We start from the raw sequence: 26,784 nt of genomic DNA on the forward strand, positions 1-26,784 counted from the left end.
TTTTATTTTCTAAGCTTTTATACTTAACTAGTTGTTTTTACTTAAAAATTTTTTCTGCAGTGCCTGGGTGGCTCAGTGGGTTAAAGCCTCTGCCTTCAGCTCAGGTCATGCTCCCAGGGTCCTCGGATAGAGTCCCGCATCTGGCTCTCTGCTCAGCAGGGAGCCTGCTTCCTCCTCTCTCTCTGCCTGCTACCTGCTTGTGATTTCTGTCTGTCAAATAAATAAATAAAAATCTTTAAAAAAGGGGCGCCTGGGTGGCTCATAGGTTAAACCCTCTGCCTTCAGCTCAGGTTGTGATATCAGGGTTCTGGGATGGAGCCTGTTTCCTCCTCTCTCTCCGCCTGCCTCTCTGCCTACTTGTGATCTCATCTGTCAAATAAATAAATAAAATCTTAAAAAAAAAATCTTAAAAAATTTTTTTCTGTAATAGTTTTCTTTTTTTAAAAGATCAGAATCAGAAAAAAATTACAGATTTTTCCTATATTGCCTATCTTTTGAACACTGGTGCATCCCAAGATTAGGCTCAGTACACAAACCATTTCTAGAGATGCGCATAACAGAAACATGTACTTCGTCACCAAGCCCAGGCCTTCTCACTCAGATATCCCCTTAGACAATAGCCCCAGGTTCTTGGCTTTACCAACTACTGGGTCCTCCATGCTAGAACAGTATCTGGCCGACAAAAGCATTTGGCACAGAACTGGCAAATGCATGACTTAAGAATATGTACTTTCTTCTAAGTTTTAGATATACTGACATATTCTCCTATTAAGTTTCAAATTAGGATACATGTTAAAGTCATCTGGAAAAAGGAAAATGTACAGGGAAATATCTTTGCTTCCAGATTTCACAACTTTGCTACAGGTAATAGCAAAGGTTGAATAGTATTCCTCCCCCTGGAAAAAAAGTTCTAACCTCTGGTACACCAAGAATGTGATGTTATTTGGAAACTGAGTCTTTGCAGGGGTAATTAGTTAAGATAAGGTCACAGATGAGAGGGTGGGTCCATAATCCAATATGACTGGTGTCCTGAGAAGAAGAGAGCCAAATGAAGCCTAAGACACAAGGAGAAGGCAGTGTGAAGGCAGAGGACTGGGGTGAGGATTGGGGTGATAAACACACAAGCCAAGGAACGTCAAAGATTGCCAGCAAACCACCAAAAGCTAAGAAGGATTTCCCTACTGGTTTCAGAGAGCATGGCCCTGCTGACATCTTGACATCCGCCTGCAGAACCGTGAGACAATAGATTTCTGTTGTTGTAAGCCACTCAGCTTGTGGTACACAGTGGCCTTGGCTTTGAATTTTTGCAAATAATGGGGGAGGAGGAAACTGTCACCTGAACATCATGACCTACAGGTTTTCAATGACTTTCCAGTTTGTTTTCTGATAATGGAAAATATTTTCAAGAACATGCCCAGTCAACACAGGAATGCTAAAAAAACAAACAAGGAAGGGCACACAGAAAAAACAAGTAGTTGAAATTTTAATAAGCCTAGGTACTGACATGAGAAATTTTAAAAGTTAGTGTTACAACACTGGTTTTCAAAGATTAACATTTACAATTATAGTAAAATTAAGTTTCACAAAGTTAAACATTTTAACACCTTATTTCACTATGAATCTAACTCCTTACGATCCATCAAAATCGTATTGTTCATGGTTTGGTATTTTTTTTCCCTTTTTTAAAGCACCGGTGTGCTTCTTAAGCAAAATATTAAGATGGGACCCTAACATATAAAACAGAAAGTGAGGCTGTTCCAGTTAAAGGGGGGGGCTTTGAAAGGGATCTCACATTTCCCTAGGTGTCACCTCTTGAGACACACAGGGTATCTCAGAGTAAGCATACTCTGGGAGCCACGGTATTAAAATAGTACCAATAAACACTAAGTAAGATTTCAAAGATAAAGAAAAACAAGGAAGTCCATTCAATATCCAACGCTTTTGCAGTCAAATGCTCTACCCCTGAGCTCTACCCCCAATATCCAACGCTTTTGAAGGCTCTGCTTTTCCACATGCTTTTCTTTGGTTTCATTGCTTTAGAAAATTGTCTGAACATTACTTGTTTGAATGGCAGCTGTGTGTACTTCTGCACCCAGGAAACTTGCCACAGGACAGATGCTGCTGAATAGGATCCAGGAGCAATGACTTCTTAAAAACATTTGTTTAGGTAGTCCATTGTTCATACTACCAAAACTACTTCTCATGGACAAAGCCCCACAGCCGAGAGAGTGTTTGGGAAGATGAAGCATCACAATAAATCGAAAGGAGATTCTAAACAAATGTAGGGTCATGGGGCATTAGCCAACAGGGCAGAAGAGGCAACGGGGGTCACACAATCCTGGCATCGGGCTGGGCTGTGGGGAGGTGGACCTCTGTGCACAGTGATAGCGATTCATGATAGGAAGGGTGCGGTGGACCCCAGTGGCCACAGAACCACAGGGAAGCACCTGCTTAAGGCTACATGTGGTAAGAGTTATTAATGACAAAAAAAGAAACCCATGAGACAGGTGGGCCTTCTGGTTAACTGGTTGAGCGTGCTCAGTAAGAACCTTCCCTTGGCAGTGTGTTCACGTCACAATCACTTCTATGGACTGCATGTGCTAATGGACTGTGTGTAATGTGCCGCAGTCTCTTCTAAGAGCTTTACAAACATTACTTACTTCAGCCTCACAACAACCCTACAAGGTAGGCACTACCATTAGCTCCATTTTTGCAGATGAGAAAATAGGCACAGAGAGATATGGAAACTTGCCTGAGATCCCAAGACTTGGAAATGTTGATCCTGGATTCAAGGCCCTTCCAAGAGAAGGCAGGATGCCTTGGCTCGGAAGACAAACATGTCCGAGAGAAACCCCAGGAGCTGGCCTGAGTTAAAAAGGAGAAAACGGCCCCAGAATGATGCTCTGTGTGCTCATCACACTGTGAGGATAAGACCTCTAAACAACTTTTACCTCTAACAGGTTAAATATAAACTGTACACAGATGGACACAGCATTTCTTCCATTCTGAGTAAAGGTCCTTGGTAAATCTGGACTTGTTTTGAAATGTCTGAAGTGAAGTCATACTATCATAGCATGGCAGACCAGCTAAACCAACAAGAAGCTGATGCAGAAAGCACATGTTTCTCTATCACAGACTAGCATGGAAAAAACAGTAAATAAATATTAAGTTTAACATTAAAAAAGTGGTTTCAAATAAGGTTTAAGAATAACCTTGCACATTCCAGTTCATTACTTTATCATATTCTTGAATTCTTTGCTTTATATGAGAAAGTTTATTTTTCAGATAATCACAGCGTTCTTTTTTTTCCAGAAATGTGGGATCCTGCAAAGGAAACACAACCAATATTTTCATTTCTAGTTTCCTCAGAGAAGAACACAGAAACGTATTATCACCTAGAAAATGACCCTTCATAGCAGATTTCTTGCAACAGATTTTAAAATCTTCCTAAGAAGAATAGCGGCTCCTTACATTTTTAAAGATGATTTTATTTTTTAGAATACTTTCCATTTCATAGCAAAACTGAGTGGGAAATACAGAAAGCTGAGAACAACTTTAACTTCAATAGTTTAAAATATATTAAAGAGCAAATAAGTAAGTACAGAAAAGATTAACAGAAGCTCTCTCCAGCCTCTACTGTGCAATTAAGGATGGAATGAAAAATAGAAAATGACTTTTTTTTTGAAGGAAATGTCAGTGAGAAGTCCTATATTGGTGCTCCTTTCTATAGGTTGCTAAAAACCAGGTTGTAACAGAATGCGCTCACGACAGAGAGGAGAAGAAAAGGCATTCAGGAGCCACTCCTGTTCTCTAGTAAGTAGCATCTGAAGAAATATTTAAAGAGAACTACTTTAGCTGAAAGAATCTAAGGTCTGTCAGCTGTCACCACTGTACATGCATACGAATATACTCTGAAGAAAAAAATGGGTTTACTCACATTCTTTTTTTTCTTAAACTCTTCATGGATTCTTGAAATTCTCTCACGTTCCTAAAAATAATATATTGTACACTTGAATTAAAACACCTGCATTTACTCAAATCATATCTTAAGAATATCTAAGTACACTGGGAATTTGAACAGAAAATTATTTTTATCTAAGACTATAATGAAAGTATTCACACACTAAAATTCGATTCACTGGACAAAGGTTAGAAGGCTTCCTGCCTGCCACACACATTGGAGTCTAGGGGTGAACAAAAGAGGAAGGCCCCGCCCGCATGAAACCAGCACTGAGTCCCAGGGCCACCACACAGCAGCTGTGTAGCCTGGGCAACCAGTTGGTCCCAGGACTCTGTTACCTTCCTGGCAACCCCAAGTTTCGGAGAAGGTTCACATATTTGAAATGACCCTGGTAAAGTGCTTAGTATGTAATAACCACATTACACACTGGGATTAAGAGGCTGAGACTATTTGACTTTCAAAAATAACTAAGTAAGGTTCCTTCTAACTAAAAATGTATTTATAACAAATACGAAATTTGTTAATGGACTGAACAGTCTATCCAAGAGGAACAAGTTACTAGAGCAATTTATCCATGTAAAACCTGTGCTTTAGAGTTGTCAGATACCATAAAAGTAAGTAAAACAGGAAAAAAAATATTTGTAGTTCTAAAAAGCTCTCCCTGAGAACATTTCTCATCACCCACCCACATTCTTTTTGCGACCTATTCTAATTCTTTCGTGCCTTTTGCAGGAGTGTCATTTGTGCTTTGATTGTTTGCCAGCATAGAGGTGACTGGCTAATTTAGTTGTCACCTCTCTGAAGAGGGCCTGGCCTGGGAAGAAACTAGCTGCTGGGGCCAGCGGTGTGGTGAGGGTGATGCAGGCTGAGATAAGAATGGCAAAACCTAGGGCGCCTGGGTGGCTCAGAGGGTTAAACCTCTGCCTTCGGCTCAGGTCAGGATCTCAGGGTCCTGGGATCGAGTTCCGCATTGGGCTCTCTGCTCAGCAGGGAACCTGCTTCCCCTTCTCTCTCTGCCTGCCTCTCTGCCTACTTGTGATCTCTCTCTGTCAAATAAATAAATAAAATCTTAAAAAAAAAAAAATGAATGGCAAAACCTATCCTAGAGGCTGTCAGAAAAATGGAACTTTAGGGACACCTGGGTGGCTCAGTGGGTTAAGCCTCTGCCTTTGGCTCAGGTCATGATCCCAGGGTCCTGGGATGGAGCCCGGAGGGCTCTCTGCTCTGCGGGGAGCCTGCTTCCCCCTCTCTCTCTGCCTGCCTCTCTGCCTACTTGTGATCTCTCTCTCTGTTAAATAAATAAATAAAATCTTAAAAAAAAAAAAAAAAGACAAACAGAACTTTAGAAAGTGAGGATCAGATTATTTTGAGCAATATTCTTATTTTATAGGCATAGAAAAGTCATGTAATTTATTTTTCAAGGGCACACAAGCAGGTCCGTGAGAAAACCTATCGCTCCAAACCAGACCGCTGGGCTTTTGAACACCACCCTGGGGACCTGTCAGGAAACCAAAAGGCCTTCCCTCTGACTCCAGGCAATGGCAAAGCTCAGCCTGTGGCGGATGAGAAGTTAACTTTTGTGATACAACTAATATTTCTACTTTAGATAGGGACTTGAGGAGACATGGAGACTAACAGTGGCCTTGTCATTTGGCTACTTACTTACCATGCTCTGTACAAACCACAGAAAACAACTACTGTTAATACTGTACAGAAATATCACGGGAGGACCCAGTCTCAGTCCCTACTATAATCAGGTCCTTCCCATCCATCAGGTGCAGACTCAATTGGCAGAGCTCTTGCCCATTCACACAAAGCCATAAACCAGAGCCCACTGAGTCCAGGTTCAAAGATGACAACACTAGACTGCTCAGCATCCTGTCTGTCAGCCAGCTTGCTCTTCCCAGGCTGTGCCGACACAGTCTCCAGGGGCCTGCTCAATCCTTCCTGCACTCCTTTGAGGGCCTATAAATTTGGGCATCCTTCTTGGACCTCTGAACCCTGTTTGTCTTTCAAATGGTACCAAGTGATCCTTGACCTGCAATATTTGCGGGATTTTTCCTGCTTCCTGGTACTGGCACCTCCTAGAAAACACCATTCCTTTGCTCCAGGAGTGGGAAAAGTTACTACGCTGGACATTATGGCTTAGAGAGGTCATAATTATAACTGATTTAAATGTACACTTAATAGTCTGTGGTCAAAACAAAGATGCCTAGTCCTTACGGATCACAGGAGCAGAAAACACATATATAAAATATGTGTTAGTTATATATATACATTAACTTGCTTGACATTTGTTAAAAATGCTGTGAGTTTTAAAAATTTGAATTATAGGGGCACCTGGGTGGCTCAGTCAGTTAAGCATCTGCCTTCGGCTCAGCTCATGATCCCAGGCTCCTGAGCCCCGCAACAGGCTCCTTGCTCAGTGGAAACCCTCTTTCTCCCTCTCCCTCTGCCTGCCATTCCCCTTGCTTATGTTCTCTCTGCGTGCCAAACAAAGAAATAAAAATCTTTATAAAAATTTTTGAATTATACAAATAATATCTTAGACTAATACACAGTCTTTTAAAAAGTTAGGATATTACAGATAAATGTTCAGAGCATTACTCATAACAGACAAAAAGTGGAAAAAAACTGAAATGTTCATCAGGTGATAAGTTGATAAAGAAAATGTGGTACATACAATAAATATCACAGATAGGAATGAAATACTGAATCTTACTACAATATAAATGAACCTTAAAAGTGTTATGAAAAGCCAGATGCAAAAGGCCACATATTACATCATTCCATTTATAAAAATGTTCAAAATAAGGAACTCTATAGAGAAAGTACATTATTACTTGTCAGTGGGAGAGGGGCAGGGATGGGGAATATGTACTGATGGGTATGGGGTTTCTTGCTGGAGTGATGACAATGTTCTGGAATTACGGGGTACTAATGGTTATACAACTTTGCGAATGTACTAAAACCCTGTGAATTGTTCAGTCTAAAAGGATGAATTTTATGGCATGTGAATTGTGTCTCAATAAAAAATGTACATCTGATAAAAAGTGCTACAGATTATCACGGCATCCTGATTTCAGAAATATTAAAATGCGACACCCTCCCCAACCCCCACCCAAACTCTAGAACCTTACGGAAAGTGACTGAGTCCCTGGTGACTGCTGTGACTCTTCCCTAGCTCCCACTGTCATGATCACAGTTATCCGTATAATGTGTGGATGTGTGTGCCCAGTGGCTCAGATCTACTCTGTTGTTACGCACTGTGCTCTTTGGATCTGGGGTGCTCACGGCTTGGCTGTCACTTACCCCTGGACAATCTGGAGAATGCATTAACCCTGGTTGCTCCCCTACACCCTGCCCACACCTTTGTGAATAAATCTTTTTCGAATTGTCTCAGTTTGAGTGTGCCATCAGTCTCCTTTAGGACCCTGATGGATTCAGTATATATTTTAGGAAAATTTATTTTTTGCCTAAGAAAACAAAATGATTGTTTTATAACTGTTTAATAACTAAGAGCAGAAGATATGAAACTATATAATGTGAATTATAATCCTGACTAGTGCCCTTGAAGACCTCAAATGACTTTCTGAGACATAGACAGCAGATGCACATGGTGATTATGGCTGCCCCACATTCACGTGAAGGCCAGATTTTACCTTTCCTTCCTCAGGGCCCTTCCTAGGCAGCTGCAGGCACTGACCTGTTGGTTTTCTGAACAACGAGGCAATCTGCTCATCACTGCATCCAGCTCGTCGAACTTCCTCAAGACGGCCTGGACTTCTGCAGAGAGCTCTTTGTACTCTGAAAACTGGTCTTGGAACACAGCTTTGTAGCGTTCTCGTTCATCTTCCGTCTGAATCACAGGGTATTTTCTGATGGAAAAAATTAACCAACGCTGTGACTTTTTCATTGAAAACAGGCTGAACGGAAAATCAGCCTAGCTTATTCCTCACTGACCATGCCGTATCTTCAATTCAATATCCTACCTCTCTAGGAACAAACAATTGTTTAAATATAAATGTTGTAAAGCAAAGAGCATGACCTTGGAGACAAATGGGATCTCTCCATTTCTGCCTTGAAGAAGAATTTAAACAGACACTCACACGACATAGTCAGGCATCACAATAGGTTTAGGGATGTGGCCTGCAGGGATGTGCCCACTCAGAAGTTCGGGTTTCATTTTTGTTGGTCTCAATTCTTTGACATTAACTTCTTGGTCTCTCTGTCTGTCACCACCAGTGGCCATATCACACTACAGTATGGGAGAAAAAGAGGATTTATTTGTAAATGGAAGTGGAGGAAGAGGAAAAAAAAAAACACATGAATTTATGTTAGAAGAAAATGGTGGGGAGAAACAGAGGGAAGAAAAGTAGAAGCAGCAATTAACATTTCACTTGAGAACTGCATGTTTTATAGTCACAAAATCATCTGAATGTCTTTGTAATAGCTAAGGGGAACCACACTGAGGTACAGGAGTGAATGACAGGTAAAACCATTGTGTGTATATTAAATGTGGATGATGAAATACTAAATGTAGGGTCTTAAGTACTTTATTTAGGTTGTATACCCCAACTATAAAACAATACAAACTGCAGGGCGTCTGGGTGGCTCAGTGGGTTAAGCCTCTGCCTTCAGCTCAGGTCATGGAATCAAGTCCCACACTGGGCTCCCTGCTTAGTAGAGAGCCTGCTTCTTCTTCTACCCCTTCCCCAGCTTGTGATCTCTCTCTCATTCTCCCTCTCAAACAAACAAACAAACAAACAAATAAATAAATAAAATCTTTCAAAAAGAATACAAAATGTAGTTCAAAATAGGAAATTCGGGGGGAAATATGGAATAAGGGTACTTAAATAGAAAGAGAAAAAATGTCCTGGGGAACTTGAGATGAATCAGCCACAAGTAGCCAACACTTAGTTTGGAAAGGGAGATGAGTTACATTGTTTTCACTGCCTGAAAAGGAAAGCAAGCAAATCCAGAGGAAAGGTGGTAGTAAAGGCCTTTCAGCTATCCATGAGTTCTGAACCTGTGGCTCCTTGTTTTAAGTCACCCTGGTTTCTCAACTGGAAAGATCTCAGAAGTCTTTAGCAAAAAATGGGACATTCAAAAGAGGAGAAGTAGCAGAAGATAAAATAACCTGGAGAGGAAGTAGCTCTGACGTATGATGTAAGGAAGCAGGGGTGTCAATGTCCAGGGAAACCCACTCTGGAATGGGCAGGCTCACACAGACATGCAGATTTAGGGAAAGACCGTTGCATGGCCCCAGGGGGCAGGGCCCACAACATGGACCACAGTGGTGAGGTAGGTGGATGCCAGGAGAGGGGTTTCCATTTTACACGGGAACCAGCAAGGTTCAGAGAGGTGAAGTAAATTTTCTAGGGCATCAGAGCTTGGAAGTGGAAAAACCACAATTAAAACCCTGAACTTTTGGGGGGGCACCTAGATGGCTCAGTCTGTTAAACGTCTGATTCCTGATCACACAGCTCAGGTCTTCATCTCAGGGTTATGAGTTCAAGCCCTGGCTTGGGGTCCACGAAGGGCATGGAGCCTACTTAAAACAAACAGGGGCATCTGAGGGGCTCAGTCAGTTGAGGGTCTGCCTTTGGTTCAGGCTGTGATTTCGGGGTCCTGGAATTGAGTCCTCAGTTGGGCTCCCTGCTCAGTGGGGAGTCTGCTTCTCCCTTTGCCTCTGCCCCTCCCCTGCTCCTGCTCTGTCTCTCAAAAAACAAACAAAAAAACAACAATAGAACTTTTCAGCTTATTGATGCTTTAAATGGTATACTTAAATGCATACCATTCAATCCTAAAGTGCCCTGCAATTCTGGTAGCTCCCTAGAAATGGCTGATTTCTCATTACAGCAGTCAGCCCCCCTCCACTGGGCCCCTGGGACTTTGGCATACACTTGTTGAATTAAACTTCCTGAACTAAACTGAGAGCAGCTCGGGAGGGCTCCCACTTGGCTGAAAACAAACTACAACAACATTTAAAAAAAAAGATTTTGTTTATTTATTGGGTAGAGAGAGAGAGATCACAAGTAGGCCAAGAGGCAGGCAGAGAGATGGGGAAGCATGCTCCCTGCTGAGCAGAGAGCCCCATGCGGGGCTTGTTCCCAGGACCATGAGACCCTGGGACCATGACCTGAGCTGAAGGCAGAGGCTTAACCCACTGAGCCACCCAGGCGCCCCAACTACAACACATTTTACAACTTTGCTCTTTCTCTTGCCAGGCAGAGCTTTAAAATCCTTTTGATCCCGGGCGCCTGGGTGGCTCAATGGTTTAAGCCGCTGCCTTCGGCTCAGGTCATGATCTCGGGGTGCTGGGATCGAGTCCCGCATCGGGCTCTCTGCTCAGCGGGGAGCCTGCTTCCCTCTGTCTCTCTCTGCCTGCCTCTCCATCTACTTGTGATTTCTCTGTCAAATAAATAAATAAATAAAATCTTTAAAAAAAAAAATAAAATTCTTTTGTTTCCCTATCTCTGAGGCGGTGTCTGAGGTGTGGCTTAAGATTACCTCATCCTAAAAATCACCAGCTTTTAACTCCCCAAAGAGCACAGACCACGCATTGGCGCATTGGAGGGTGAGGTAGCTAACCAACCCTGGGGGAGGGTTGTGCAGAGAAGGGCTGCCCACAGCATCCAGGAGAAGGCTGGAAGTGGAACCAGACGGCCTTGGTGTAGGAGACATGCTGGCCACTGGGTCCCAAACAGCAAGGATCCAAGTAAGGAGCAGGAAACTCCCAAGGAAAGGAGACTAAGCAGGAGTATTTCAGGGTACACTTTCTGAGGTTAGTATTTATTCTCCTTTTTCTCCACTTTTTAAGAAGCCATTTCTTCAAATGAATGAATTCTTACCTGTTTGATCTTGATAATGAATGACAGTATTAAAAAGAGGAGAACAGGGACCCCTGGATGGCTCAGTCAGCTAAGCGTCTGCCTTCAGCTCAGGTCATGATCCTGAAGTTCTGGGACTGAGTCCCCATCAGGGGACTCAGTGGGGAGCCTAGTTCTCTCTTCCTCCCTCTCCCACACCCCATACCCTCGCTTGTATTCTTTCTCTCTCAAATAAACAAATAAAATCTTTAAAAAATAAAATGAGGTGAAACTTTTTTTGCTTAAATAAATGGATCTCTATTTCATGGTCTCCCTCTTTAGCTTCTAAATAGTTAACCCATTTGTCACACTGCTGTCTGAGGGGGACCTGGCTGATGGAGCTGCTATGGATAACGCTGACCCTTCAGAGCTTAGCAGCAGCCGCAGGTGTCAAGCTCAGATTTCCGGGTCAAAATCATAAATTCTGCCCAGGTAGAATTTTTTCCCCTAAGTTAAGTTTTTCAAGCAGGAAGTATTCATTTTCCTTACTTGCGCATCCCTAATTCAAAGATTCACTTTTTATTTAAAAAGGAAGCTTTAAGAAGTCAGAATATTTTCAGACTACTTCATCTGCTTTAAATTATTATTTTTTAAAGATTTTATTTATCCATTTAACAGACAGAGATCACAAGTAGGCAGAGAGGCAGGCAGAGAGAGAGGAAGAGAAGCAGGCTCTCTGCTGAGCAGAGAGCTCAACACAGGGCTGGATCCCAGGACCCTGAGATCCTGACCTGAGCTGAAGGCAGAGGCTTTAATCCACTAAGCCCCCCAGGCACCCCTAAATGTATTCACTGTATTTGGGTGAAGTTCACTGAACCTCACTGAACATCAATTCAGAAAACCTTACTGAGGAAAAAAGAATCTGAAAGTACACGGAAGACAAATAATCAAAACCTCATTAGCCTCTTATTAGAAGGCTGTGTTTGGCTCTAGCCCTGGGACACACCAATCTCAGTATTCCTGACTACAAACACAGGGCCCCAGGTTTCATAGGACCTTTCTTTGCTTCTAAAAAAACTGAGTCTCTGTCAGCAAATAACAGAAAAGCTTTATTGTGAGGCAAAATAAAGTAATTAAACAATGGGGTAAGTAATGCTATGGTTACAATTACTAAGCTTTTCAAATTAAAACATGCACTGATGAGGGGCGCCTGGGTGGCTCAGTGGGTTAAGCCGCTGCCTTCGGCTCAGGTCATGATCTCGGGGTCCTGGGATCGAGTCCCGCATCGGGCTCTCTGCTCAGCAGGGAGCCTGTTTCCTCCTCCTCTCTCTCTCTGCCTGCCTCTCTACCTACTTGTGATCTCTCTCCGTCAAATAAATAAATAAAATCTTTAAAAAAATAAATAAATAAATAAAACATGCACTGATGAGGAGGGTGGGGGTAGGCATAATGGGTGAAGGTGAGGGGGAGGTCCCTTTCCAGTTAACTTATTCAAGGCGATGAAAGGCACAGCATAAGGAATACAGTCAATGTGACTGTTGTTTGATGACATATGGCAGCTACACTGTGGTGAGCACAGCATAGGTGTATAGAGAGGTTGAATCACTACATTGTACACCTGAAACTAATGTAACATTGTGTGTCAACTAACTTCAATTAAAAAAAAAATGCTTTAGACAAAAATGGACTTAATATGCTACCAAGTTAGAAATAGTGTGCAGGGCACCTGGGTGGCTCAGTCAGTTAAGCATTTGCCTTCGGCTCAGGTCATGATCCCTGGGTTCTGGGATCAAGCTCCACATCAGTCTTCTTGCTCAGCGGGAGGCCTGCTTCTCCCTCTCCGACTCCCCCTACTTGCGTTCCCTCTCTCACTGTCTTTCTCTGTCAAATTAATAAATAAAATCTTAAAAAAAAAAAAAAGCGTGCACTTGTCCAAATACTAAGTCTCTCTCTCTGAGCACACCATGCACTGATGCAGAGGCCGTGATCCCAAACCCACACTACCACCTTCAATGTTCAGGTTAGATTCTGACTTTTCTAGCTTGGAAAAAAACCTGTCCAGCACTTAGGGATTTATTAGAATTTGTTTCTGTCTCTGTCTGATCTTACTTTATGTCTGTATATTTCTTTTTAAAAATGATTTTGCTTTTCAAAAAGTATATTTGTTAAAATACAAAATAAAAAGTTACAGGGTAGTATATGATTGCAAACAAGGGACAGGAAACTTACGTTCAGAGAGGGTAAGTAACTTCTTCAGAATCACAGAGCTAGTAGTAATAAAATTCAGATTTGCCTGATTCCAAGCTTTATTTTGTCTTCATCATACTACACTGCCTCTCCTGTGGTAGCCTGCCAATTCTTCCCTACCAAGAACTGGGAAAGAAGCAAGTGAAAAATCAATGAGAAATTGGAGATCCAACCTTTCCTAAAGGTTTCTAGTAGGTAAGTCTAATAGAGATTACCCAGCTGAGTCACAGGATTCCCTCCCAGAGGTCTGCCTCTAGAATATACCTGAACGTGGATCCACTGTGATTCACTTCCCAGAGAAAGAGCCCTGTGAAACGGTGCCCTCTGCATTTGGCTCCCATATCTTGAAAGTTTAAGTTAAAGGGATTGGTAGGATTTTCAAAGGAGCCCTATGAATGGGGGTTCTAACTCCACTAAAATTATTCCTGACTATTCCAGGACCTCTCGGGAGCCGGGAACCTACAACAGACCCCGGACATGCCCAGTACCAGCCTTCTAGGGCAGCCTGAAAGGGGTACCCTAGCACTTGCTGGCAGAGCTCCCTAATCCTGTCCTACCTGTCCAGTCCACTTCAGCCATATTCTCACCAAACAATCATGCTGACCACCCTCATTGCATTCGGGGCAACTTCCCCAATTCAGCCAGGCCTTTCAGGTTGACTCTACTCTGCGCTTAAACAATTGGAAAATCCCATTACCTCAAAGGGAGTGGTGAGGAAGCCCATAAATTCCACCATGGCAAAGAATGACTACCATTGCCACATCATTGCCACATTGCAGCCCCATGAGACAGTCCGGTCTCATGGACTGAACAATCAGCATCTGCAAAATGTACATCACTGTTAACCCCCACAAGCAAACAGATTCTTAAGTCCCTGAGGATGATCAGAAACATACTTCCTAATGCTAGCACTCTGAATTGCTACCCCTGATATCAGAGTATGCTATCACCTGTTCCCATGACTGCCAACTTTTTTTTTTTTTTTTAAGATTTTATTTATTTATCTGACAGACAGAGATCACAAGTAGTCAGAGGCAGGCAAAGAGAGAGGAAGGGAAGCAAGGTCCCCGCTGAGCAGAGAGCCAGACTCTGAGCTCCATCCTAGGACCCTGAGATCATGACCTGAGCGAAAGGCAGAGGCTTTAACCCACTGAGCCACCCAGATGCCCTGTGAATTTCCTTATATAGAAGATTTTAGACCCCTTTTCCATTATAAAACAGCTGTGTAACCCTGATCTATCTTCTACACTAAAGTCTTTTAAAGTTGATATTTTCCATGCAGTGAGCATTATTTTAGGACTCTCACCAGGCTGTGATGCAGCCATGATGGTCATTCCTGGCCAGGGTAGGGTTCATGAGTCTCCCTGTCAGTCCCTCTGAGGGAGCAGGATTTACAGAAGAGTTAAAGCAGTGCTGGCAATCTGGAATAAGAGTATTGGCAATAATTAGGCCAAACCACTCTCATGACTCCCAACTGGGAAGAGTGCTCTCTTCCTTTGGTCAAGGTCACTAACACTGGAAGGCAGCCCATAGGGTAAGTTAGGGAAGCTGCTCTTAAATCTCAGACAAAGGGCCAGTGTTATTAATTATTTAAGCATTAGCTCTACATTGCTTATGTCAATTTTATTTGAAGTATTTATTTAATTTGTTAAAAACTTAAACATTTTTGAATAGGTAATATGTATATACATGACATATAATTCAAACATCCAATAGGGTATATAATGAAAAGTAAGTCTCCCTCTCTCCTTGTCTTCCCAAAGTTAGGCAGTGGCCCTCCTAAAGGTAACTACTATCTACCTAGCTATTCATCTATCTATGTAACAGTTTAAAAGTGAGCATCCATTTCGCTTACTGTGACTGTACCACTGAGTTAAGAAGTCTAACTGAAATACACATCCTGAAAGCAATAATAAAATATTTAAAGCTAGGAAGTTAGGAAGTGAAAGTTAGCTAAAGTTAGAAAGTGAAAACAAAGTACAATAAAAGCAAATTAAAAGCCACAGGCACAGAGTCGTGTGTGTGACTAACTCTATGAAGAATGTTTCAAGTGCATAGGTTTATAGCACTCAGGTCCACGCTGCAAGAGGAACTCTTCAATATTCCGTAGACCAACCGATCCCAGCCTCATTTATCCCATGCCTGGTTAGTCAGGGCTGCTCAAGTATCTCATGATTACTAAAGATTTATGGATCCTGGTAAGACGCAATGGCAGAATGCAATTCAGATGACTTTACATACATGTCAGAAGTAATTTAAGGCAACTGACCCACTAAAATCTGTGGCTAATTACAGATCCCAATTGTTTTGACCAATAACAATGCTGAATTTGAGACATTATCATCCATAATCTGATTTCCCCAGAAGATAGCAGAGAACTCCAATCTCTCCTTTTTTTGAGAAACAAATCTTTTTTTTTTTTTTAAGATTTTATTTATTTATTTGAGAGAGAGAGAGAGAGAGAGAGGTCACAAGTAGGCAGAGAGGCAGGCAGAGAGAGAGGGGGAAGCAGGCTCCCTGCTGAGCAGAGAACCTGATGTAGGGCTGGACCCAACACCCTGAGACCATGATCTGAGCTGAAGGCAGAGGTTTAACCCACTGAGCCACCCAGGTGCCCAAGAAACAAATCTTTAAGCAACTTCAGTTTTAGGGTTCTTGCTCACTCTTTCACATATATACATACTTTACTAACACTGTGGGTTTTTTTTTTTTTTTTTTTTTTTTTTTTTTTTTTTTTTTTTTCACAAGATTTGTAAGCTCCTGGGAAATGGAGATGATGTACCTTGTAGTATCCCTATCACTAGCCTACAATCTAATTGGGACATGTTTGTTCAATGAATGAATGATAACACTGATGTATTAATCACAATCCCTTGGACAAAGTGTCATTTGTCCACTTCAGAAATCCCTTACTTTACTGCGAACAGAACATTTTCATATTATATTTGTGTTAAAGAGAATAATGTTTAGAAAAACCTATAAAAGGTATTTTCAAAATGCATGCACTTAAAGGATTTGTATAAATTAGCAACTCAATTAAAAAGTAGAAGGGGGAGAGGGGTGCCTGGGTGGCTCAGTGGGTTAAGCCCCTGCCTTTCGCTCAGGTCACCATCTCAGGGTCCTGGGATTGAGCCCCGCATCAGGCTCTCTGCTCAGTGGGGAGTCTGCTTCCCCTCCCTCTCTGCCTGCCTCTCTGCCTACTGTCTGCCTATTTATCTGCAAATAAATAAATAAAATCTTTTTAAAAAATTAAAAAAAAAAGAAAAAAGACAGGATACGAAGAGTAAACAGGGAAGAAAAAGCAAACATAACATGTGAAAAATGGTCAGTCTCACTCCTTAAAAGACAAATGCAAATTATAACTACCTTAGACACCATTTTTCACCTATCAAGTTGACAGATGTCAACAATTTTCCTAACACTGTGTTGGTCAAGGTGTGAGGAAGACTATAGTGCTTCTGGGAGTGGAACTTGGTAAAACTACCATTGGGCAACCAGGCAGTCAAAATAAACAAGAGCATCCATACAATGCAGTACTATACAGTTATAAAAAGAGAATGCAGAAGTTCTTTATGTACTAATAAGGAAATGTCTTAGAAATGTATTGTTAAGAGAAGAAAATAAGGGGCATAACAGTGGGTATGGTATGCCAGCATTTGTGTGAAAGGGGGAGTAAAGTGTGTGTGTGTGTGTGTATACATTTCATATACAGATAATATAAACACATGTCTAAAAGGAAACACAAGGCACTGATAACAATGGTTCCTTCCAAGTGGGCGAGCTGGGAAGCTGAGGCATGAGGTATGAGAGAAAACATTGAGAGAAGACATTTAGTTTTTTTTTTTTTTTTTTTTTTTTTAAAAGATTATTTATTTATTTATTTGACAGAGAGAAATCACAAGTAGGCAGAGAGGCAGGCAGAGAGAGGAGAGGAGGAAGCAGGCTCCCTGCTGAGCAGAGAGCCCAATGTGGGACTCGATCCCAGGACCCTGAGATCATGACCCGAGCCGAAGGCAGCGGCTTAACCCACTGAGCCACCCAGGCGCCCGAGAAGACATTTAGTTTTGAACCAAGTACATACACTCCCTTTACAAAGAAGGGAAATCCAAAGGCTGGATTCCAACTTCTTGCTTAGAAATAATGCTCAATATCTTTACAAAAAGGACTTTAAAATGAGATAAAATTATGATTATTAAAATATATTGTTTTTACATATATGCTATTAAATATAATAACAGTATTTCATTTAATTCTCTCGGCAAATGTGAGGTAGGAATCAATTTTTTTTTTTAAGAGTCAAAAAAAATTTTTTTTTTTTTAAAGATTTTTTTTTTATTTATTTATCAGAGAGTGAGGGGGGGAGTGAGCGAGCACAGGCAGACAGAATGGCAGGCAGAGGTAGAGGGAGAAGCAGGCTCCATTGCTCAGCAAGGAGCCCGATGTGGGACTCGATCCCAGGACGCTGGGATCATGACCTGAGCCGAAGGCAGCTGCTTAACCAACAGAGCCACCCAGGCGTCCCTTATTTTTTTTTTTTTTAGGAATCAATTATTATTCCAACTTTACAGAGGAACAAATGAAGGCATGGAAAGGTAAATATCTTGACTACTGCCATGATATTAGTCAATTCTGGAATAGGAATTTTCTTCTTGCCACAACAAAATTTAGCATCCAAAAGCAAGGTGAGAAAAAGAACAGCAAAGAACTTTGAAAAGAACTTTGGGGGGCACCTGGGTGGCTCAGTGGGTTAAGCCTCTGCCTTCAGTAGGTCATGATCTCAGAGTCCTGGGATCAAGCCCCACATCAGGCTCTCTGCTCAGCAGGGAGCCTGCTTCCCCTCCCTCTCTGCCTGCTTTCTGCCTACTGTGTTCTCTCTCTGTCAAATAAATAAAATAAAATAAAATAAAATTAAAAAAAAAAAAGAAAAGAAAAGAACTTTGAAAAGACTAAAGAAAGTTTGAGAGAATCCCCTGGGCTTAAAAAATTTTAACTTAATTTTTAAAATTAAATTTAATTTCATTTGTAATTTAATTTTAAACATAAGAAGAAATGGCTGTTCACTTGCTTAATCTTAACAAAATGAAAAGAAGCTAAAAAAATGATAGCCCTTACAGTTTTGCCAACATACACCATGTGCACATCTAATTTGATCCTTTCATTATGAGAAAAAAGCTGAAAGTTGAACTAGATATTCAGTTAGGAACTCAATGTAATAGATACACTTTCACAGACAGATGATCTACTCTGTAGGTAACAGGTAAGATAGAAAACATTTAACAAGCTAGACATAATATACAATGTGAACTTTATTCTTACCATTTTCCTTTTGGATGGCAATGATGGCTCACTTATCTAGAATAAAAAAGAGTGAAAATGATTTTTCAGTGAGGTGTGAGTCTACTTTGTAAATATTTTCATCCATTTGTATTTATAGCCCAATCTCAATTTCACAGACTTGGATTCTCTACTTGACAGATGTTCCCTGCTCATCTGGGTGACTTTGGATGGGCTAGCGAAGAAGCAGAGGAGGTGGGTTAACTGTAACTCCCTGTCTGTCAGGAACACACAGAGGTACAGACCTAATACAGACTATTAGGTAAATTGCATTGAATTACCTAGAAGTTTTAATTTATTCTTGGCTTCCACTACCCTCTGCAATTAAATAATTTAAACTGTTATAGGTATAAAATTAGTAGAAAAAACCCACAGGCCATTAAAGCCGCTAACTCTTAAGAAGTTACAGCAACTGGGACACCTGGGTGGCTCAGTCGTAAAGCCTCTGCCTTCGGCTCAGGTCATGATCCCAGGGTCCTGGGATTGGCCCCACATCGGGCTCCCTGCTCAGCGGAAAGCCTGCTTCTCCCTCTCCCATTCCCCCTGCTTGTGTTCCCTCTCATGCTGTGTCTCTCTCTGTCAAATAAGTAAATGAAATCTTTAAAAAAAAAAAAAAAAAAAAAAGTTACAGCAACAAAATGGCGCAACCTCCTACATGAGAGCTAATTCAAGTCTAATCAACCAACATAAAAAGTCTTACAGGGGGCACCTGGGTGGCTCAGTCAGTTAAATGTCTGCCTTTGGCTCAGATCACAATCCCAGGGTCCTGGGATCCAGCACCACATCAAGCTCCTTGTTCACAGGAAGCCTGCTTCCCCCTATCCTCCCTGCTTGTGCTCTCTCTTGCTTGCTCTCTCTCCCCCAAAAAAGGAAAAAAAAAGTCTTATGGAAACAAGTTTTGAGAAAGGAGACAGAAATGAATGTTTTATGTTGATAATTATAGTCACACTCATGTAGAATTTTGAAATGATGTTAAGAAGTCTGTTGACGGGCGCCAGGGTGCCTCAATACATTTAGCATCTGCCTTCAGCTCAGGTCATGATCCCAGGGTCCTGGGATCAAGGTCCACATTGAGCCCCTTCCTTGGCAGGGAGCCTGCTTCTCCTTCTCCCTCTGCCTGTTGCTCTCCCTGTTTGTGCGCTCTCTCTCTCTCACTCTGTCAAGTCAAAAATAAAATACTTAAAAAAAAAATAAGTTTGCTGTTATTAGACTTACATAAAATCATGAAGAAGTGTGTTTCACTATCCACACTTCACACTGATTAAAATTTGAAATTATTTTGTATACACTGATGTAAATTTAAGAAATATGCTTAATGTGCTGAGATAAATTTTTAGAAATAACTTGAATCTATGTGGAGTTCTAATAAGATTAATATATTTTGTGATGAGAGAGTATGGATCACAATGAAACATGTTGAGGTTCTTCATATAACACATGAGGTAGCTGTTACAAAATTAATGCAGTTTTTTGTTGTTATATGTAAGATTGTACAAAAGATTAAACACAAAATGTACAGGTGAGTAAATAAACAGGTTACTGAGTAAATAAGGGCAGGATTTTATTTTATTTTATTTTATTTATTTATTTATTTATTTTTAAGATTTTATTTATTTATTTGTCAGAGAGAGAGAGAGAGAGCAAGAGCGAGCACAGGCAGGCAGAGTGGCAGGCAGAGTCAGAGGGAGAAGCAGGCTCCTCGCGGAGCAAGGAGCCCGATGCGGGACCGATCCCAGGACGCCGGGATTATGACCTGAGCCAAAGGCAGCTGCCCAACCAAGCCACCCAGGCATCGCGGGCAGGATTTCATTTTAACCTAGATTTGCCCATATATATAGTATTTGCAATTATATAGTATCTAGGAAATCTTTGAAAAGTGGGAAAAGAGGGCACCTGGGTGGATCAGTCAGTTAAACATCTGCCTTCTACTCAGGTCATGATCCCAGGGACTTGGGATCAAGTCTCGCATCAGGCTTCCTGCTCAGCACAGAGTCTACTTCTCTCTCTACCCTCCCCATGTTCATGTTCTCTATCTCATTCTCTCTCTCAAATAAATAAAAAATCTTTTTTTTTAAATAAAAAATCTTAAGAAAAAAGTGGGAAAAGAAAAATGCATAATAAGGTGACTCAAAATTAAGAAAAAATTAATAAGACATTGTTGGTAGCATAGGTAATTCTACTGCACACTTCTCCTTAAAAGAAAACAAAACATTAGCTCATTTCAGGGTATAATGAAGCTAAAGGAACACACTCTAATATTTTTGCTACTGTTCAAATAAAATAATTTTAAATATGGCTTTTATATAATCTTATCCTCCAGGCATCATTATCATTATTATTATTAGTCCTCCTTCTCCTCCTTCTTCTGTTTAATTAGTTAAATCCTGGAAATAAAAACAAGTGCCAGGCTCCCATTCTAATTTGGGAACACTCAAATCACTTATATCCCAAAATAAGAATGAAACATCAAAATGCCTGGGCAAGTTTTCAGAGTATGTTCATTACAACTCAGCCTCTCAATACTTAAAAAAAACCAAATGTGGTTCACTGTATTCTTACATGACTTTATTTAAGTCACTGGAGGAAAGTGCCACTCATCATAACTTATAAATGAGCACTTTCCACCTAACACCTAAAAGTTTTGTTTTTTTATTGAACTTTACCACACTAAAGAATCAACCCTGTTCTCAAATTTGCTTTAATGACCAGACAGTCATTGTACTGAAAACGGTATTATTCTTTGTTACAGAAATTTTCCCCGTAAGCATCACAGGCATAGCACAGCTGACAAACCATATACCGTGTTCCCCCATCGGATGCCCACTCGCAATGTTACACATCAGTGACACGCCACAGTGGGTTATCTCACCAAAAGCAGGTCGGATACTGAGCCAGGACTTTCGAATTTTGGATCATTTAAAAAACAAAAATGGCTTTTATAAAATCCTTGTTTTGACAACTGTACATATTTAGCAAGAAAATAACCAAAAAAAAAAATTGAAAAATGAATGAAGGATGGTGAAATTCCTTACCTCCTGATGTTCCATCCACTCCCTGTGTCTCCGAGCTGCCTCGTGCCTCCACAACTTTAGGCAAACCAAAGCACTAATGAGATAAACGATCATGGTAACAAACAGGAAGATCATCGCTGCTATCTGCCCTCCTTCCACGCGGCAGAACACCGCATTCATCGGAGTATTAAATAACGGATAGTAGCAGAGTCCACCTCGGTTGGTATCATTCACATAGACTATGGCTGCAGCCATATACAAAATAAACAAGGCAACGTTAATTCCAAATTCAGTTAGAGGCCACCAATTAGAATCCAAAAGAATGGTCCGATAATACATGGACATGCCAAGAACTAGAATAATAACGGTGGCGACCCAAGCTAATCCAGCGACCACGAGTACAAAAGGGGTTTTGGGGCCACTGTAATAATATCCCCCATATGTGCTGCCCAGGCCACCAATGCCTCCCATGCCATAGGGCTGTGAATATCCAAACAGGTTATACCACTCGCTGTCCTTGTAAATGTAAGCTGTGACACAAGCAAAGACGCCAGCTCCCAAAAGCAGCTCCACTACACCGAGAATTCGCAGCAGGCCTGCCCACGACTTCATGTAGGAATACCTCAGGTTATACTCTTCCACCTTCTCACTGTACGTTTGGGCTGTCTGTGTGTGTCGGCCGAGGGAACTGTAGGGATCGTGGTGAAACATGGCCTCAGCCTCTTTCTGGGAATTAAAGGTTCCTTCTGACCCTCCGCAAGGATCTTTGCAGGAGTTGAGGGGTGAGCGGTGGTTTGGTCTTGCTGGAGAGGCTGGAGGTGAACACGGCACTCCATCCGAGATGTATCTGATGTCAGACACTGGCTTATCCCATCCTAGGTCCTTTTTCTTCCCTCTGAAGAAGTTCTTCCAGGACTCAGGGACAAAGCGCCTTACGGGTTTGAGATCTGGGGCTATGGCCGGTTCCTCTGTGTCACTTGAGTAGAAGTCGGGGCCGAATGGTGGCTGTAACGGGAGAGGGGGTGGTGGCAAGGGATCAGCGCTCACAGCCAGCTCACTGTCACGAAGAGTCTGGAGGGTTCCTATGGTGCCGTCGTGATAGGGTGAGTCCCTATCTCTTGGGACTTCATCATAATGTCTGTCCCGATTCCTGAACCTTCCATCATTGGACGACATTTGTGACTTTATACCTGTGGCCAAGAAGTTAAAATTATCACTTATGCCTAGCTATTTATTCCTTCACTGATCCTAATTTTATTTACTTAATGGCAGATGATCATATTTAGGAAACCAATATGATCATGTCTAATTATCATGATATGTAAAAAGGATAATAGATATATTTTAAAAATATACAACATATTAGTCAGGGGTAACATCATCATTCTATATGATTTTAAGGGCAATCAAAATTAAAATCTTAGTTCTCAATTTAAAATATTTCTAAGTCTAACTTACCTATGAGCCCTTTAAACAACAAAGTGTAGAAACCATATAAAAGCTAAATTTTAATAATACAGGATACCAACAGATCCCAAGCAGAACTCTTTTCTCAAATGCCTAAATCAAAATATTTAGTAGTTTGGGCATACCGAAGTTTGATGTGTCAGCAAATACTCTTCATTCATTACCTCAAATCTCCTTTGGAATGGCCTGGGAGAAGCAGCTCTATTAAATACAGGGACTGAAAAGCCCCTTTCTTTCTCGAATCAGGGAAGTTAGTTTAGGGGAAATTGCTTCTTCCACTCTAAAATATTAATTATTGATACTCAGTTTTAAAAACTGAATTCTCAGAGGGAAAAAAAAAATCACTGAAGGTTAAGATTCCCCAGAAGTACAACACAGAGCAACCATGTGTATCACGTGTAGCACTCTTTCCAGAGGGGCCACCTAAAGGTGATTTGCTGTTGCCATAGCAACACTCAAACAGTATCTCAGAGGTTTTATCCACCTAAAAAATAAAGCAGACAAAAAGCACTTTTACTAAACCTGTTGACTTCCTTCACGAAATCAGTGACCTACATGTACACACAAAAAAGGATACTATTCGCTAATATAACTACTAGGTTTAAGGACAATGAATTTCTCCCTCTCATTGTTTATAAGCAAGTATTTACTGAAAACTAACTGGACATACAGTACTATACTTGGCACTATGAAGCTCTCAGAATTTAAATGGAGAACCACACCTCTGTAGTGTTGAACCATTTAGAAGTTCCTTAGGCTTTGGGTGTTTTGTTTTGTTTTGCTTTTAAATTGAGAGAGAAAGAGAGTAGGAGAGAGAGAATCTTAAGCAGACTCCATGCCCAGTGCGAGTCTGATGAGGGGCTCGAGCTCATGACCCTGAGATCATGACCTGAGCGGGATGCTTAATCAACCGAGCCACACAGGTACCCTCCTAAGGCTTTGCTTTATTTCATTTTGTAAAATGGAGACCTATCCATTCAACAAATATTTACCAAACATCTGCTATGCACCAGGTATGCTAAAAAGTGTATTAGTGAAAAAAAAAAAACCAACAACAACTGAGGGGCGCCTGGGTGGCTCAGTGGGTTAAAGCCTCTGCCTTTGGCTCAGGTCCCCGAGCTGAGCCCCGAATCAGGCTCTCTGCTCAGCAGGGAGCCTGCTTCCTCTCCCTGTCTGCCTCCCTACCTACTTGTGATCTCTGTCTGTCAAATAAATAAATAAAATCTTTTAAAAAAAAACAAAACCAACAACTGAAATCTCTGAGTTCATGGAACTTAAGTCTCAATGGGGGGATGACAGATGACAGATTAGGAAAATGAAATACACTGAGTGCTAAGGAACAAAGTTAAGAAAGGTGATAAGGAGCTCTCTGCCACAGGGTGTTACAATTTTACATGGAATGACCTGAGAAGCCTTCATAGAGAATATATCATCTGAACACAGAAATGAAGGAGGGGAGAGGAGGAAGCCAGACAGGTTATCAGGGGAAGCGGTCCAGGTGGATGGAACAGCTAGTGCAAAAGCCTTGAGGCAGGAGTGCCTGGCAAGTTCAAGAACTATTAAGTCATGGAGGCAAAGGTGGCCGCAAGAGTGAGTGAGAGGGTAAGCAGCAGAATTAAGTCCATCTGAATCATTAGGGCCTTGAGAACCAGGGGAAAGGATTTTGGTTTTTACCAGGAGTGAGAGGAGAAGCGCATGAAACATTCTGAGTAGAGCAGTAACAAGATCTGACATGTTTTAATAGGATCACTCTGGATACCAAGTCGAGAGTACACTCCAGGTGACAAGGAAGAAAACAGGGAGATTGGCTAAGATGCCACTGACTGAATCCAATGGATCATGGTGGTAGCAATGGAGATAGAAAGAAGTCAGATTTTTTAACACAAGGAATTAAAATTTTTTTATTATAGAAAATTTCAAACATAATAAAAAGTGAAAAGAATAGTATCATGAACCCTATGTATACCCATCAACCAACTTCAATAATTATCCATTGATGACCGATCCTGTATCGTCTATCCCTCCTGCCAACAGATTACTTTGAAGCAAATCTCAGACATCGGATAGTTTCATATGCAACATTTCTCCACCCCTCCAAACTGGAGAAAGCCCTGGGGATATGCAGCCTGAAGAGTTTTAGATACCCATTAGAAATCCAGGTGGAGAGGAGCAGTAGGCAGTGTACACACAGAAGGATAAGTACCACCATAGACTAGTCATCCACGGAATGGGTGAAAATGTAGAGAGTTCTAAATTTCTGGGTTTTCTAGTGGGGTATCCCAATTTAGAGAATTAACTGCTAGTTCCAGCATGGTGCCCAGGGCAAAGTAGGATATAAATGACAGCAATTAGCAGTTATTTTTGTCTCTGTCATTTATCTCATCTGTGTCTAAAAACATTGATTTTACTTTTTAAAAGACTTTAAATTTACTTGACAGAGACAGAGAGAGCCAGCGTACACGTAGGGGGAGCCGAAAGCAGGAGGAGAGGCGGAAGCAGGTTCCCTCAGTCCCAGGACCTTGGGCTCTGAAGGCAGAGCCTTAATCCACAGCCACGCAGGCGCCCCCTGTGTCTAAAAACATTTCAATTCTAGAAATGCCCTGTACTATTGCTGTTTCTAAATATATTTTCTTAAGAAAAGTCGAAGCAAAAGCGCAGAAATAACTGCAGCAAGTTCTACATAAGTCAATATCCCAATGCTTAATTTAACACACTGGTAAAAACGTGTGCTTCACTGAAATGGGTTTATCTTCACCTGTGTGAAGTGACTCATTTAAATCAGAACACCTTATCGACGTTTACATAATAAAAATAATTTTTACATAAAAAGCAAAAAATAAACGTGGGGAATCATGGAATAACAAAAGACGTGATTTTAGAAGGAATGGCCAGCGGTATTCGCCGACGTCGCGGTTACTAGCTACGCCTCGCGTCTCTCTCAGGGCGCCCCTGGTAGCCTTCTTGGATTCAGCACGCTCAGGCACTGAGGGTCTTTGTTTTGGACAAGCCCCGGACTCTGGCTCCCTTCCGTAGGCGCACACAGCTCTGAAAGCCAGAGCGGGGGGAGGATACGTGGTTTCCCCCCAGGAAAGTGACACGGGAACCGAACTTGTCGCCTTTACAAAAACCTGAAGCATCGCTTTCAAGTTCTGCTGGGCCCACGAGATGTTTCTGGGCTTCCTGGGAGCTGGGAAAGGCCCGAGGGTTTTAAGTTAACTCACGCGTGAGTGACAAGGGACACCGAGCACGGGCGCTGGGGTCGCTCCCGAGCCCGCCGCTCGCCGTTCGGTCCGCTAGTCTCCCTCTTACTCCCCGGGACTGCCCACCCCGGGGACCGCTCGGTCTGCGCGTTCGACAGAAAATCCAATCTCGGTCAGTCGAGACGACGCCCCAAAGCGGCCGGAACTAAGTCCGCGCGCAGATCGGGATCAGAGGATCCCGGCGCCGGGGAAGGGCGTCCGCTGGACGCGCCTCGCCGCGCACCTGTGTCCCCTGAATGAAAGCGGGCTGGCTAAGCGGCCCTCCTGACGCGCAGGCCTCGCGCTCCCCGGCGCCCTCACCTCTCTCTCTGCGCCTCCGTCCGGCCTCGGCCGCAGGTTATGGCGGGGGTGAGTGGCGAGCGCCGCGGGCCCGGGCGCGCGCCGAGGGGCCCAAGGCCTCTCCTTCCCCAACCGCGCACCTGCCTGGGCGGAGGGGGGGTGGCGGGAGCGGGCCCCTCCCCGTCCGCCGCCGCCTCACGAGGGCCCCACCCCTCGGGCCCACTCACCTGCGCGGCTGCCGGGAAGAGCGTGCACGCCGCCCACCGCAGGGAAAGCCCGCTCAGCTCCCGGGGCGGGGCCGAGCCAAGTTTGCCCCGCCCGGCTTTGTCAGGCCCGGACTTTCGCTCCGCACCCGGGAGGGTCGCGGCCCGCCCCGCACCTCGGAGCGGCGGTTACACACTCAGCTCCGCCCG

The 26,784-nt window shown here is 42.4% G+C and overlaps 1 protein-coding gene across 5 annotated transcripts; it reads right to left on the reverse strand.

The window, feature by feature from the left end:
- Positions 1-1,466: 1,466 nt before the first annotated feature.
- MARVELD2 (MARVEL domain containing 2) lies at positions 1,467-26,746 on the reverse strand. 5 transcript variants are annotated; one of them, XM_045075254.1, is made up of 8 exons: positions 26,599-26,746; positions 22,997-23,316; positions 21,387-22,555; positions 18,337-18,372; positions 8,071-8,219; positions 7,668-7,839; positions 3,938-3,988; positions 1,467-3,324 (listed from the first exon to the last, which is right to left on the reverse strand). In XM_045075254.1, the coding sequence occupies exons 3-8, from the start codon at positions 22,539-22,541 to the stop codon at positions 3,202-3,204; spliced, it is 1,686 nt and encodes a 561-aa protein (XP_044931189.1). In that variant the 5' UTR covers positions 22,542-22,555; positions 22,997-23,316; positions 26,599-26,746; the 3' UTR covers positions 1,467-3,201. The 5 variants fall into 5 exon arrangements, with proteins under 5 accessions (XP_044931189.1, XP_044931188.1, XP_004764554.1 ...); XM_045075253.1 differs by lacking the exon at positions 22,997-23,316; XM_004764497.3 differs by lacking the exons at positions 22,997-23,316; positions 26,599-26,746 and adding an exon at positions 26,393-26,586.
- Positions 26,747-26,784: the final 38 nt, after the last annotated feature.

Source organism: Mustela putorius, unplaced genomic scaffold (assembly GCF_011764305.1).
Source record: "Mustela putorius furo isolate JIRA1106 unplaced genomic scaffold, ASM1176430v1.1 tig00000145_pilon_pilon_pilon, whole genome shotgun sequence".
In the NCBI taxonomy this organism is placed as follows: domain Eukaryota; kingdom Metazoa; phylum Chordata; class Mammalia; order Carnivora; family Mustelidae; genus Mustela; species Mustela putorius.

Coding starts and splice junctions, on each gene's coding strand:
- MARVELD2 (XM_045075253.1), bottom strand. CDS start 22,541: ATGTCGTCCAATGATGGAAGGTTCAGGAATCGGGACAGACATTATGAT. Junction 18,373..21,386: donor AGTGGATGGAACATCAGGAG/GTAAGGAATTTC, acceptor TTTTTATTCTAG/ATAAGTGAGCCATCATTGCC. Junction 3,325..3,937: donor AGTTTAAGAAAAAAAAGAAT/GTGAGTAAACCC, acceptor TTTCCTTTGCAG/GATCCCACATTTCTGGAAAA.